This window comes from Pestalotiopsis fici (assembly GCF_000516985.1).
Source record: "Pestalotiopsis fici W106-1 unplaced genomic scaffold PFICI_Scf_4, whole genome shotgun sequence".
Lineage (NCBI taxonomy): Eukaryota > Fungi > Ascomycota > Sordariomycetes > Amphisphaeriales > Sporocadaceae > Pestalotiopsis > Pestalotiopsis fici.
In genome coordinates, this window is record NW_006917094.1 from 1,586,487 (window position 1) to 1,601,282 (window position 14,796).

At 50.1% G+C, this 14,796-nt stretch overlaps 4 protein-coding genes across 4 annotated transcripts; 2 read left to right on the forward strand and 2 right to left on the reverse strand.

Moving 5' to 3' along the window:
* Nucleotides 1-3,172: 3,172 nt before the first annotated feature.
* On the reverse strand, nucleotides 3,173-4,176 carry PFICI_06458 (uncharacterized protein; the record flags this gene model as incomplete). Its single annotated transcript, XM_007835039.1, has 3 exons — nucleotides 3,173-3,284; nucleotides 3,343-3,581; nucleotides 3,640-4,176. 3 exons carry the CDS (start codon nucleotides 4,174-4,176, stop codon nucleotides 3,173-3,175), a joined length of 888 nt encoding a protein of 295 aa, XP_007833230.1.
* A 2,305-nt stretch (nucleotides 4,177-6,481) lies between these two features.
* On the forward strand, nucleotides 6,482-7,177 carry PFICI_06459 (uncharacterized protein; the record flags this gene model as incomplete). Its single annotated transcript, XM_007835040.1, has 2 exons — nucleotides 6,482-7,042; nucleotides 7,130-7,177. 2 exons carry the CDS (start codon nucleotides 6,482-6,484, stop codon nucleotides 7,175-7,177), a joined length of 609 nt encoding a protein of 202 aa, XP_007833231.1.
* A 3,197-nt stretch (nucleotides 7,178-10,374) lies between these two features.
* Nucleotides 10,375-13,221, forward strand: PFICI_06460 (uncharacterized protein; the record flags this gene model as incomplete). Its single annotated transcript, XM_007835041.1, has 1 exon — nucleotides 10,375-13,221. One exon carries the CDS (start codon nucleotides 10,375-10,377, stop codon nucleotides 13,219-13,221), a length of 2,847 nt encoding a protein of 948 aa, XP_007833232.1.
* Nucleotides 13,222-14,084: 863 nt separating this feature from the next.
* On the reverse strand, nucleotides 14,085-14,754 carry PFICI_06461 (uncharacterized protein; the record flags this gene model as incomplete). The annotated part of the gene is made up of 3 exons (XM_007835042.1): nucleotides 14,085-14,265; nucleotides 14,320-14,400; nucleotides 14,477-14,754. 3 exons carry the CDS (start codon nucleotides 14,752-14,754, stop codon nucleotides 14,085-14,087), a joined length of 540 nt encoding a protein of 179 aa, XP_007833233.1.
* Between the last annotated feature and the right edge of the window lie 42 nt (nucleotides 14,755-14,796).

Below are 14,796 nucleotides of genomic sequence, written 5' to 3' on the forward strand. Positions count from 1 at the left end.
CGGCGGGTAGCAGCAAGTCGGGGTGGGCCGGGGGTAAAGAAAATGTGCCCTCCGAGTATGAACCAGGCTTGGCTACCGACATGGTACCAGGCCCATGAAGTTCTCGTCTGCTCGAACGGCTAGACGAGCCCGCGGGTAGGTGGAGATTAGGATCCTGCTCGCCTGCATGAGCAGAAAAAAAAAAAAAAGACGAATGCAAGGGCTCCGCCGAAACTGGATATCAACCACCCAGAAGTTGGCCCTGGCAATGGTGTGCGGCATAAGACGTGGCTGCTTTGGCATAGGTTCACAATGACACAATCCCACATCACGGTCCATAATTTTCAGTGTCAAGATCAACATGTTATTTTGTGAGTGTTGGCCGTCTACAATATCACTTGCAAATCGGTGCCTCATCTAAGGGAAGAAGACTGGAGAGGATCAGAGACGGCTGCTGATCCGGGTCGGCTACGTTGCGAGTAACGGCTTGCAAGCTTCCAGGATGCGGCTCACTGCAGAGTATGTTACATATCGGGCATCGTGTCGCCGCTTGTTGAGTCGCCCCCTATGGAGCCCCAACCAGTCTCACGAGGTTCCAGGCCATCTTGGGCGCCTGGACGCCTATAGCCCCGGAGATCCCAGCACCCACAAGTCGACAAGATCTTCACACAACATGCGGCTTTTGAGATCGTCCATTTCCCTTAACGGCAAGTAGACGTGCTCTGCCTCGCTGTGATACGACGAGGAGATAGGCACGCATAGCCAGGGCAACCAGGGCAGGTATGTACACAGCGCGTCTGGCGCAAACTAGGTTTTGCTGGGCGTTTGTTATTCCCTGGTCTCGTTGCCCTACTGGTGGGTGAGATCAGGGCATGGGGAATGCTGAATTCTACAACCATGATTGCCATATCACCTTGCCGACCTAATTCCTGCTGGACTTTTTGTCGAGTCACGACGTGGCGGTACTGACATGTGCTTGGGTTGGTTCGCTAGCAACGAATTGTTTCATTGTTCGATTCGATCGATGTCGAAGAAAAAGAAGGCCCGAGTGCCCCGGATTTCACTCTTATGATGTCATTATAAAATCTCCGCCGCAGAGAATTGCGGGTGCGTTTGGAACCCAGCGAGCGACTTTGTGCGGGCGCGGCCTTATCTGGGGGCAAGGGCAGCACTATGCGGCGAACAGTCCTGCAGCCCTCATTGGTCGTCGTGGGACAACTGCAATCAATAGTACATAGCGATTCTGGTTGAACTGTCCCCCAGCCGCGGGCCAGTCCCAACTGAGACTGGGGGCTCCAGGCTTATGCAGAGCGACCTTGGATCCTCAAGTGCTCCCCTCCCCCATGGGCAATTCTGGTTTCTGATGTGAGATTTCGTGGCTCCTAGGTGTAGCCCCTGACCAGCAGAGCGGTGAGGGGCAACTCGACACGTTGGATGCAGGCCGCCGCAACTCAAAATTGTAGTGTACCACGTAGGATAGAATGAGGGGCATCCATCCATCGACCAAGGCCATGGAGGGGCAGTCTATGAATTTTGTTCCGCTCTGCCCTGGCAACTGCCAACAACAAGATGTCCTCAACCAACATAACACGCATTCTTGTAATTAGGTGATTCGTCCGAACCCACGGAAAGAAGGATTGAAAATCAAAACAGTAGCGGCATCAGCAAAATTTCACACATGCTGGCTCAAAGAAGCTCTTTGTACATCGCAGGTAGTGGCATTCAGTCTTTCGTACGAGCTACATTCACCGTGTCTAGCTATTACATAGGCAGGGACGGAGGATTGATGTGCGAGACCCCACCACCCATGTCGACATGGCGATTCGCAAGATACCAGTGTTGCCATGGACATTGTGAGCCCAGTCAATATGAATTGCTGACAGCCCAGCTAGGCAACATACTCTCTAGGGCCATGGGAGTGCAGGTGAGTCCGGAGCAAAAGTCTCTCACCACTTTCCCCCCTCCATGCCACACCGTCATAATGCATCAAGACCACAATGTCTGGCAGGGCATCAGTTCATCGCTTATGGAACGCCGGCTCATGCAGTCACGATGTTAGATTGCAGGCCTCCAAGATATACAATGACGTCTGCTTGCTGACCGAGTAACAAAGCAAAGGCCCTACTTGAAGTCCCTGCATAAATGATGTTTATTAAGACGACTCAAACGACTGGCATCCCTGAGCTATTGAGGTGAGGATATACATGTAATGGTTGCTGCATCATTTGCAATCGGTGCAGTCATCTGAGCAGCCATTCACAACGCCGGCTTCTCTCTGCAAGGTCAGCAGCCAGACCGCTCATGTCCATCACCGGTCAAGAACACAGATGCAAGAACGTTATGGCCATGCGAACCTAGAACTCGGTACTCCTCCATGGGTTATCTGGAGCGGTTATCACATCCATTGTATCATCTCCATGGCGAAGATATCACTATGATTTCACAACTTTTCGATCTTTCAGAGATCGTAACCACCATGTTGCAATATGATGTTATGGGATGACGTTGAGTGATCTGTATGATACTCGCGAACCACAAAACCATGCCGACATGGTAATTCATCTTCATTTACTATGGGTAAGCTCACCAAGATCGTCAAGTAGTGCAGATATGGCTTGATAGCCGTCCTCCGAACGTCTCATGAGTCAAACCCCTCTATCCCCTCTCGATCTCCCGCCTCTTCAAATATGCTTCTGAGAGCCTCCTCGCTATTTATTTCTATACATATTGTCAGCTTGACGTTGCACAGTATATTATCGACATTGATTCACACCAAAGTGAGGCTCAATTTGCGAATCTGCGCCCCATGGAAAGCCACGTGATTTGCACCATTTCACAACAAGTAGCGTCTTCCCATGGCAGAGAATATAGATCTTAGATAATTTGCCATTATTTCGCATTCTTTTGCAACGAGGCTGCTTTTTTTCATGCTCAAAAGCATAGCTAGGGTAATGAAGTGCCGCAAATCGTTCGAGACAAATATAATCGTTCTAGCTGATTGTTGACAATCTTCTGATCCAAATTCTCAAGTACACACTGGACTGGTGTAAATAATGTAATATTGGCACTTTCTTTTTGGTATAGTAGCTTTTCCGATCGCCATATGCTTCTATTCGCGCGATGAGATCCCCAAGCCGTTCATTACTATCGTACCACGGCAGTGTTGTGCCGTATCGTATTTTCTTGTGCAAATCTATGCCGCGGCGACCTTTGGCTTGAACTTGGCTGCTGCCTTTTCGAATTCCGACTTCTTTTCCTGCCAATCGAGCAACAACGGGTGCGATGGGGCCGCTGTTTCGAGTGCCCTGAGAGCATTGTTAGAACAGTGGCGGTATAAAATGATCCACGAAAATGTCAACTTACGACAAAGCCTCCTGTCGATCTTGTCCGGTCAGCGTCTTCAGAACCACCAAGTTGGCAAGTGCATCGGGGTTTTGTGGTTCCTTTGCCAGCACCTGGTCGAGGGCGGCTTGTGCTTCTTCGTATCGTTGCAGGTGGATCTCGGTCACTGCTTGGGAAATGAGAGAGGTTGTCGACGATGATGCGGGCGTCTGGGCCAGCTCCTCGAATACGTAGAATGATTGCTGGTACTTCTCTCCACCCTGCAGCTCTTCATTAGCACATCTCCTGGTATGAGTCGGAATCTAGGGCTATGCGTACCTCTCGGATTCCTACCCATGACTCGGCCAAGTTGACAAGTAGACTGTCTTGAGCCCAGCTGCGCGCGGCCTTGACCTCCTTCTGGGCGAGGTCGAGTCTGTTCTGCTGGAGGTGGATCTGAACAATCAGGGCAACGGCCTCGAGGTTGCCCGAGTGTTGCGAGAGGAGGGCGAGGGCCTCCTCGCTCTTGCCGGCTGCCTGCAGCACGGCGCCTCCCACGACCTGAACTATGGCATTGTCTCCGTGTGCGGCAGCGAGCTCCTCGACGGCCTTGACCGCCTCGTCCGTGGCGCCGAGCTGTTGGTTGGCGAACGCGGCAACAGCCTGCAGCTCTGGTTCCGATGCGCCCTTGGTCTCTGCCAACACCTCCTTTGCCTGACCCTGGGCAATCTGCGCGCGCAGCACCAGCACCTTGGCAGGCAGCTCGTTCTCGGGGCTGAAGACGGAAGTGTCAAAGTCGACGACCTCTTGGTACTGTGCCTGGTGGAAGTGGTTGTGAATGTTCACGAGCTCGCCCTCTGCGCTGTAGGGATCCATGATGATCGTCGGTGGTTCTTCGAGGTCGAATTGGTCTGGTTCGAGGTCGAGGGGGTCTCGTTGAAAGCTAACTATCGTGGTTCTGGACAGTGGACAGCTTTGTGGTTGTTGTAGTGCAGCATGTATCCTAAGCAGCGGAAGAAGCCGCCAGGCCAGGTGGCAGCCCCAATAAGGAGACGCTAAGCTTCAGGGTGCCCCTGGACATGGACTCTGTTGATTGATTGGCTCTCTGCTTTGGACCCTTACGAGACGACTATTTAACAGAGCTTCCAGGGAGAGTCAAGATAGTCAAGATAGTCAAGATAGTCACCTGGGCACTTAGGACAAAGTCACACTGAACAAACAAAACTTAGAGTTTTGTTTTTCGCCAATACATTCTTGGCTTTCATTTTTATAATGCAGTTCACTGATGGAAGTCTGTCATGTCTTGCCAAAAATTGCCACAAAGTCATTTGTTTAATTTCAATTGCGCCATGTGGAAGAGTTAAATGTAACAGGTGGCGCCGAGACAACACTAATTCATGGTATTTTCAGATAAAGGATAACAGGATTCAATTCAAGAGCACATCCGGTGATGTCTTTCAGAGTCACCAGGTTTGACCACATACATACTTTGATGCCATCGGTGAAGATAGATACTGAATCAATTAGAATTGTAAAAGAATTTTAATATTGTTGTGATCCAAGCTATGCTACACAAGGCACAAGTAAACTTCAATCACGATAGATACATAAAACGAAGATGAAGTGTAACCGCTACCTCTGGTGTTCGTAGCAACATAGGAAATATGGGAGAAGGTCGACACCAATCTCTTGACCATTTGCCCGCTTCATCGAATACTACCAAACCAAAAAATACTCACCTAGTCATATCTGACCCGAGTACACTTCTGAACCCGTATCAGATTACAGCGCGGGGAAATTCTGAGTAACGAAGAGTGACAAAGGAAACATTTGATTCTGATGACACATATCTGGCTTGCATAGCATACAACGCGTTGTCGGCGCCGCTGCATTCAGTGTACATAGTGCGAAATCACGCTCAACAGCAACCCAAAGGACACGAGTTGAGGCAAAATCGTCACCAATTGCTTCAGCGCTGAGTTTGTATCAAAGGTTGCAGGCCAGAGGGACATCATTCCGAGGGTCATTGCAAAGAGTACAATGATACTGCTCCGTTGACTCCGCGGGCAATTTTGGTGAAATGCCACAGTCGACAATGCATATATTTGGATGCATCCAAAGGCGATGGTTGGTGAGAATGCGTCCCTTTGGTCACTCGTCTCTCGAGAGAGCATTGACTGTCTCTTGTTAGAGTACTGCGATATCTGCGCAATTCGATGACTGTTACACATACGCTGAAATCTAGACCCAGTAGCTTCTCGGCAATGTCGACGGCTATCGTCTTGCTTCCGAAGGATGGGAACAACGACGGTCCTATGAGGATCGACGTACAAGCTGAAATCGTACCGCTCATTGCCAGAACGACTAAATTGACGCCGTCCCTCAGTCCAGAGCGTTCTTGTGACGAACCATTGCTCAGTCCCGTTGGAGTCAAACTTGTTGGCTCATAATAGTGACCGGAGTTTCGCGAATAGCGCTGCACTGTCACAGGTTCTATGGTGCTTTCTTCGCATTTTCGTTCTTTTAGTAGCATGACGGTGTTCATAGATATAGGAAATCGTGGCTCCTATGTGTATTATAGTAGTAAGTATCATGTGTAGCAGGCGCATACTCCATATTTCTTGCCTCCCGGAACTCACCTAAATGACTGCGCACTGTCGGTGATTTGGATCAAGGGCTATGCAAATATCTTGCATGGGCTGGCGAAATCCGTGTGGCACTCACAGACAGTCAGTGTGCTGGACAGCATGGACAACAAGCCTTGGTTTAATCCATTGGTAAATATTTTTCGAAGATGTATGTGGGAGCCGGCAGGTATTACACTTTGGGGATCTCTCTGGGTGAGTCCAATTCGAGGCGCGGGGATTGGGCATCACCACATCGACCACGTAGGGTTTTTTCTCGCAAAGTCCTACATGGTAGCCTGACTCTGTGAGCCTCGTTTTATGATTCGGCCTGAGAGTTCAGGCTTATGGTCATCATTGCATTCATGCCGGTGCCCCTTTTTACTAAGTAATGGGGCAGCACCGCATTATCAACAGTTTCAATTCTTCCTGTGTCGTTGTAGTTGGTGAGGCCTGATTCTATTTTCCCCCTTTTTCCCAATCGTCTTTGGCTGCGCAATCAGTTCAGGTTTCTCTCTAGTTTGGAGTTCCGTGTCATTTTTCTCTTCAAAGTTGCCATGGACGATGAAACGGATTCAAACTCCAGTGCTTCTGAGCCCGAAATTAAGTTGCCACAGGCACAGATCAGCGGCGAAGCCTATTGCATCTTTCGCAATGAAATTTACTCCCAGTCAAACTTTAGCAGAGATTCTAGAGATCCCTTTGCTCCTCCCGAGCAGCCTTCAGTTTTGATGCTATGTTCGAACACGAAAGCCCATCTCACCCTGTCACAAGAATTAGTCACTTGTTCACCGAACCAAAAAAGAGAGCTCGAACAGACTGTAAAGTCCAAGATCTTGAACGATGTCATCAGGACTTTCACGGGGCCTGGTGCACGTTGTATTGTGGACCAGATAATCGATTACCCCAAGTCTAGTTTCGGAACCAGCGTCATTAAGGCTGATAGTGCTGTGTCGATCAGTCTTGCGGCGCTGGGCAGCGTGACATCTCCCCCTTGGGCAACCCTTTGGCGAATCATGCTGAAAGTCCTGACTTTCCTATTTCATACACTTCCAAGCAATCATTCGCGAATCCTCGTAGCACGGCGCCTGCCTACTTCATTGTATGACCAGGCGCATGTAAGTATAGGAGGGCCCCGAGTGTATAGGTACGTCTCTGCTACTATCCATCATATTTCTTCCTGACTGAAGCTGATTTAGAATTAGTATGAACCATGGTTCTCGGATTGTGCTCGATGCGAACTCGAAAGATGAGTATTCTGTGGATGGTATCTCTACCAATGTCAGCCAACAAAAGTATTTCGAGCGTTGTCTCGGAAACTCACCCTCAAGCTCATGGTACCTCATCAGACAACTCAAGCACAATCTCATCTTTCCTCTCACGGTCAATTCTACACATCGCAGCGTTATAGAATACATACTCGCGAAATGGGAGAATTTCGTATCGCGCATATTCACCTTCGTGCTTCAACTCTCCCAAATCTTCCCGCCGAATAATTTCCGAGCATTACCACTCTCTTCGATAGTCTTCTTGATGGTCCCCGGGGCATCCGCCTCACCGACAGCCAACAATGTCTTGGCGCTGCCCAAGGGACAGGACAATAATGGCAAGTCCGATTCATAATGGCAATGGCATGTTGTCATTTACGTTACCGGCCTGCTATGGGCCGGCTCAGCTTGGGCCTTCAACAGAAACCGCGACATCAGCACCAAGTTGTACGAGGTATGGTATGCCATCGCTGCGTTACTGTACAATGCTGCGTACGGTTACAAAGCATTCATTGAGCTTAGGATGGATTCAGCAGCGAGGTAAGTAAGCATATCACAACTGCATCCCCAGTTTCACAATGATCTCAACTAATTCGCCTTTAGTGCCGGTCTGATGGCTCTAGTATTCACTGCCGCGTGGTCATATCATGACACGAGGCGACTAGGGACCAATAATCGCCGTTTGTTAGTCAGCCCCTTGTATTATCATATTGCTACCGACCTGACCAGATAATAGACTTGTTCTTAGCATTGCTATCATCGCTCTCATAACAGATAGCAAGCTTACCAGTATGATGAGCTCGCCGGATGTTGCAAAATCATTCATGACGTTGCTCGTGCCGTGTGTGACCGGTGCAGTCTTCTTTTGGTGGGCAGTACGGATCGTTGACGCGCTGGTGGGGCAGTTGACCTGATCTTTCAGGACCTCCCCACATCCAGGAGCCTTGTGTTTGTGAAATTCCGGTCGGGTAGTGCCTTTGCCCCGGCCTGCCGCTGGACAGAACCCCCGGACAACACACTTCATCATCTATTGGTGATACCTAGTTGGTACCTACCCAGTAGGCTTGCGCCCTGGCCCAGGAAATCCATGGATATTGGCAACCGGACGGACTACCGGACAAGTGGATTCCAAAACTCCCAAGGGACTTGAATACTGGATTTCAAGTTTGGACGTCTCTAATCGAACTTGGTTTTCCTTTCTATTGTTTACTACGGATAGAGAAAGGATGACATGAAAAGACCAGAGCCAAGAATATTCCCGGGCGTCGACGTACCATTTTCCGCTTTTTCTTTTCCTTTATTTGTCACTCTTCCGGTTTGGCCGTTTTGAGAGAATCACAGTCCCAGAACCGGGAAAGAGGATGCAACTGCCGAGATGGCCAACTCGTTGATCCGACTGGAGGTTGGTCCTCAACCTAACTCTATAGAATGTCTCAGGACAGAAGGACTGGCTCGCACCGGTACTGTTATTCGGTATATAATTGGATGTTCTGGATTGCTTTTCATTGCTTGTACCTCTCTCATATCCGTTCAATGTCAAAACAATGTCATATTTACTTTGGGGTAGTCCCCACGCAATTTGTACATGAGCGTCTGTATCTTGAAGCTCGGTAGTACGTTGCAGTCACGCTCGTTGTCATGTGTGTACCTGTGCATCAACAAATGCATTGGTAGCTTCATGGACATGCCCGATAAGCTCTCGGGTGCCTATCGTAGGTGATGAATGGTGAAAAATTGTGGCAAAAAAGTCCAACGTCATGATCGGGCTCGTCAAATGTTTGGCAGAATTGTCATGAATTTGCATTTCTGTTGGAAGGTAGGTACACACTGACCTAGCATACCATATGCAGGCTGCCGTGGCTCCTAGCAAGTAGGCTAATTTATGGGGACAATTGTAAGAACTAAGATGCGGCCGCCGCCAACTCCGCAAGTCAGCAGCTCGCTTGACAACTCACAGGCACAATGTCCACATCAAGCAAATCACCAATAGGTGGGTGATGCAGGTATCTGGACTATCAGGCTATTATACGTGCTTGTCTCCATAGAGGCCAGACACTGGCCGGTCTGTTAACGAGCTGTATGCCTTGAGACACGTCCCTTGAGCGGAGTTTCCATTCAAGGACTTAGTGTGGGTATCAAGTCATGATTTACAGATGATAGCATAGTAAAGAGTACTACTATGCAAATCCTTAGGTAGGCAGACAATGTGGGAAAGAGTTTCTCTTGTTTACATTGATAGATTGGTTTGACCTCAACACGCCTGTAACTATTATGGGATGCGCGTGGTGCTGGAAGGACCAATAAATTCATTCTTAGACTCGTGCAGATAATTTAAGGCCTTTTCTTCTTCTTCTTTTAATGACTCCTTTTCAAATTCCAGTTTCATAAAATTGTAAGTATCAATGTCATGCCTGTTCATGTCATTCATTATCCTCCTAAGGTTAGGTATGTTGCAGGTATGAAGGTTTACCTTAGAGTTCAAATGTGGGGTCGGTTGCCTGGAGTCATGGACTGGCTGGCGTTAGTGCCGTGCCGGAATCCGCCCAGTTCTGCTGTGTTGTCTCACAGTCTCAAGCTCAGCCTCAACTCAGATTCTCTCGGCCTAGTCCACAAAATATCTGGCACCATCACCGCTTGACGCAGCGCACTTTTCGTCTAGTATCACATCAAGGTTCGTTGCGACCTATGAGAGTACACGGTCCAATCTGCTATGCAATCGGCATGAAGATCCCTCCAGGCAGTATTCTGCTATGGTACGATACAATGCTTGTACGCTGCGGCATGTTAGCCCCAGCTGCTCAGAGTATCCAATGAGCGTCATATACAAGATGGTGCGATAGCTCACGGAGCCGGCAGCTGTAATGAGTCACCGGGCAACTTGCAACACGGCCGCTAGCTACGCCGTACTCCAGGTCCAGGGCTGGCTGGCGGCTCCGGCTGCCTGCATACATGATACAGGAGGGGCATTGCTGCCTGTGCTTCAGCTCCTATATGTCGAAAGGTACATATAGGACCAGAGATGCCCAAGTTGAGATTCTTTTTTTTCAGCAAGCCAGCATCATCAACCTCTCCCTTCTTTGCCCTTGATCAGCAAGAAGCGACCTTAGGCCAGATTCACCCTAGTCCTTCTTGTCCCTTCATTTTACAAATTTGAGAAATAGCCCTATTGGGTAGATATCATCATGGCTCGTACAAGACAGACAGCTCGTCGTGGTGGTGGTGGCAGTGCCCCACGCAAACAGCTGAACAACTCCAGCAGATACGGAGGTGTGCGTCACTACGATGAAGAATACATGAAGGCCCAAAAGAAGGCCGAGCGCCACGAACGCATTGTGGCAGACCAGCTACGTGTTGATGCCAAATGGCGACCCAAGATCCCCGCAGTTCGCAAGGTCAACTGGGAGGACTTCAAGAACCACTTCCAAGATGTCGACAAGCCAGAGTATGCCATTGAGGTTTTGGTGGCCAACGCCAATCTCCAATCTCAGATCAGACAGGAGCAGGGACTTCGACGCAAGGAGGACTTTGCCCGCATGCGCGAGAGCTGGATGAAAGAATGGGGCGCAACCAAGCCTGAAGGTCCCCAGAATAGTTCGTCTGCCCAAGACAGGGCGAGAAGAGAGGATAGAGCCAGGAAGGAAAAGAGAGCCGACATGGCTCAGCTTCCTGGAGGACAGATTCAACGTGTCCGGATCCAATCTCAGCCCGTTCTCGGTCATCTTACCGCCCTGTTCAATGAGACTTACAAGAGATCTTCGCCGCGGACGTTCCTGCGACCCTTCAGGTCTCTCGTCTACTTCCAACCCAAGATGAAGGCAATCTTGGCATCTTTGGAGGAGAAGTGGGGCGACGTTGAGGACCTGGACGATGTCTCTGGTAGAGGTGTCGATACCTTTGACGATGTTGATGTTGTTGAGAAGCCCGGAAGCTCCACTACATCTGGCGAGAACAATGATGACGCTCAGAAGAATGAATCCGGTGAAGATTTCCCTGACGATATCTCCCTGGCATCGGTTGACTCCAATGCTGAGGACATTGACTTGTTCATGGACAGCACCGAGGCCCTCCGCGACATGCGCTGCTACGTCAACTTTGTAGACGAGGAGATCATGCCGCTGTACCAGCAGTTTGATGGAAACTCGGCTACCACTGTCAGATACGACGACCTTTGGGCTCTGTTCCGTGTCGGTGACCTGATCTACTTTCCATCAGCTGGAGAGACTGGTGGTCGTTACCACGAAGTCTGGCGCATCTACCGTGTCGAGTCACCAGATGCAGACATCTCCTATCCCAAGGCGGGAGGCGAGTTCTACGCTGACGAGTTCGGAGAGTCGAGGAACGAAGGGTTCAAGATCTATGCCTACTACATTGACCACGATGGCACGAGCTTTGGTGCCGTCCGTCACAAGTTTGAGATTGAGAATTTCCCTGGAGAGCGTGCCATTGACAGCCTGGAGGTCTTCCCGATTCGTTTCTGGGACGATCGCCAGAACGCCCTGGATACTCTGAAGTCACAAGGACGAAGCTTCCAGAAATACCTCGAGGCCAGCAACCGTCACCAGTCGTACTCGGCTTGGACTCTGACTCGCAACCCGCCTTTCGATACCGAAGATGTAGAAGATGAGATCCTCAGAGATGAGAACAATGCTGAGATGCGTCACCCAGAGTTTGTGGAGAGTGACGTCATTGTCGACATGATGGAGGCCTACCACAAGAATCCCGACTGGCGACCTAGATTCCACACACCGGCACTGACCAAGCCAATTCTCTGCAACGGAGAGGAGGATGAGATGCCAATCCAGCAATGGTATGACGGAGCACGCGGCAAGCTCGCATATACAGTGAATGAACTTGTTCAAACCAAGGACGGCATCGAGACCTATCAACGTCGCGAGAATCTCAACGTGGACAAGTTCCTGCGCCAGAGGGTTAGGGGAACGCGCCGGTATGAGAAGGATCCCACGGCTCTGGAGCTGCGCGAGGAGGACCTCATTCTCCTGCCCAGGCGCATGTTTGCCTATGTTCTACGCGAGCGTAGATTTGTTCCGGTCAACATCAACTTTCTGCAGCCGATCCGCCGCGACCAGGGTGTGTTTGAGAGTCTCAGCATCCAGAAGGACTACAAAGACATTGTGCGCGGTCTGGTGGTCTCGCACTTCCAGAAGAAGGGACTCGAGCGTCGCTATGCCGAAGTTCCCGTCGAAGGTACTGGCCAGGATCTGATCCAGGGTAAGGGTCGAGGTCTTGTTGTCCTCCTTCACGGTGTGCCCGGTGTGGGTAAGACGGCGACTGCTGAGGCAGTCGCCATGGAGAACCGCAAGCCGCTGTTCGTCATCACTTGTGGTGACCTCGGTCTGTCTCCGTCCCAGGTCGAGTCGTCGTTGACCAACGTCTTCCGCCTGGCCAACCTCTGGGACTGTGTACTTCTGCTCGACGAAGCCGACGTGTTCCTTACGCAGCGGTCCAACGATGACATGAACCGTAACGCCCTAGTCTCGGTCTTTTTGCGCGTGCTCGAGTACTACAACGGTCTGCTATTCCTGACGACCAATCGTGTAGGCAGCATCGATGACGCCTTCAAGTCGCGTATTCACATGTCGCTGTACTACCCGCCCTTGGACAAGACCCAGACCCGCGACATCTTCCGCCTCAACATTGCCAAGTTGCGCGCCATCGAGGCCCAGCGCTGTGCCATGACGGGCGATCAGCCCCTTGTTATCAAGGAAGATGATGTCTTGGCCTTTGCTTCCAAGCACTACGAGGACAATGCTCGTCTGACGGCCTGCTGGAACGGCCGACAGATCCGTAACGCCTTCCAGGTCGCCTCCAGCTTGGCCAACTACAAGTTTGCCGACGACGTCAAGACGGCACACGCCCTCGGCCGGGCTCCGCCTGCCGCGCCTGTCCTGGATGGCAGCCTGTTTGAGAAGGTCCAGATGTCGACAGTCAGCTTCGACAGACACATGCAGGATGGTCGGGGTATCGATACAGATTTGCCACTGAGGACCACCTTTGACAGGAAGCACTGATTGCAGTTGCGTGGCCATTACAAGTCGTGATGATAGAGTTTGGGTTTTGTTTGGCGTATGACGAATCATTACTCTGCTTTACTTATTGAAATTTTCGCATGCCACAAGTAGCATAGCTTTTATATCCACAAAATTAAAATCGTTGATGATTTAATTTGATCGAATATCTGTCTTGACGAATGTGCTTGAAGTATGTGGGCACATCTGGCGACTTTGAAGAATATCCCGGGACTTGCACTATCTATGAACAAATTTACGAGGTTCACGAGACTGCAGAACTGCACAAACGATGGCAGAAAGGGAATCAATTGAAGGTTGAGATACAGAGCTATCTACAGTCCCCAAAAAACTGCCAATTTCCCGTTATATGTGTCACTTACAGTGGCAAAGCTGTAGACAGCCGGCCGTAGCCGCTTCTGAACTCTTCCGCGATCCTTTGTTGACTGCAGGCATCAGCAGCCCCACCGCCTTTCGCCAACACCGTCCTATGATTCTTTTGTTGATGTGCAGCCTAAGTAATACGCACCAACCGCTATCCTGTTTGTTCCTAGGAGCATGGTCTATGCCAATGCTAGAGGATTCTCTCGATCCTTTCTTCCGTCATTGATGCCTCCTCAAAGTATTCTTCATCGTCGTCGGTTGTGTTGTTTGGGAATAGATTAGTTGGGTGATACTTTTCAACCTAAAGCAAACCCTCTATGGCGAAATCTTTCGAGAATGACCCTCTCTATCCACGTATCGTCAAGACGTGGGCACTTTCTCGCATAAGATAGATGAACATAAAACATCGGCATGTGTTCCAGAGTAGTAGGAAGACAGCGATATAGAGTCTGGGATTTGACTCTTGCGGGGAAGCCATCCCATTAGTTCAACAGTGGCGCAATATGGGCACCCATAATTCGACATGCCCACCAGAAGAACGTCGCGCCCGCGATGCAAGGCACCAGCAAGGCCATGAACGACTTTGCAGGGTCAGATGAGCTCACTGTACTTGACAGGTAGCAATCCAAACCCAGGACTACCGTGGCTGTCCCGAGGCCAAGTCTGTTGTCCATAATCAGGGCAAGCATAATTACTCTTTGGGATGCAATGACTCACAGTTGTCGTTGTTTGGTGCCCATTCGCCTGGTATCGTGAAATGTCCACGCTGCCGTGAAGCCAATGGCTATCAGACCAGCACTGAAATTCCGTCAGCAAATACATCCAACTTTGACAACAAATTTTGATGTACGTGAACTGCGGAGCAATTTCTCACCTTGTCGCTGAGTCCAGTCTCACTTCAACAAACGCTTTGTAGCCATACGCCAAGTGGTACAAGAAGGCAGCAATGGAGAACCAGACCTCGTAATTCTTGGTACCGGCAGCACGTCCCCTCTCGAACACCCAAGCTAAACCCGCCCATGTCAAGCTGGATAGCCATATGGCAAGATGCCACTGCCACTCTAGGTCGGGAGCAGCACTGCTTTGGCTTTCGCCATTAGGAATCGGCGGCTTGATACCAGTCGGTGAACCAGTCGCTCCGCTCATGTGCATTATCATCCCTAGAAGAGATGATGTCGGCAAAGAACAATCCTT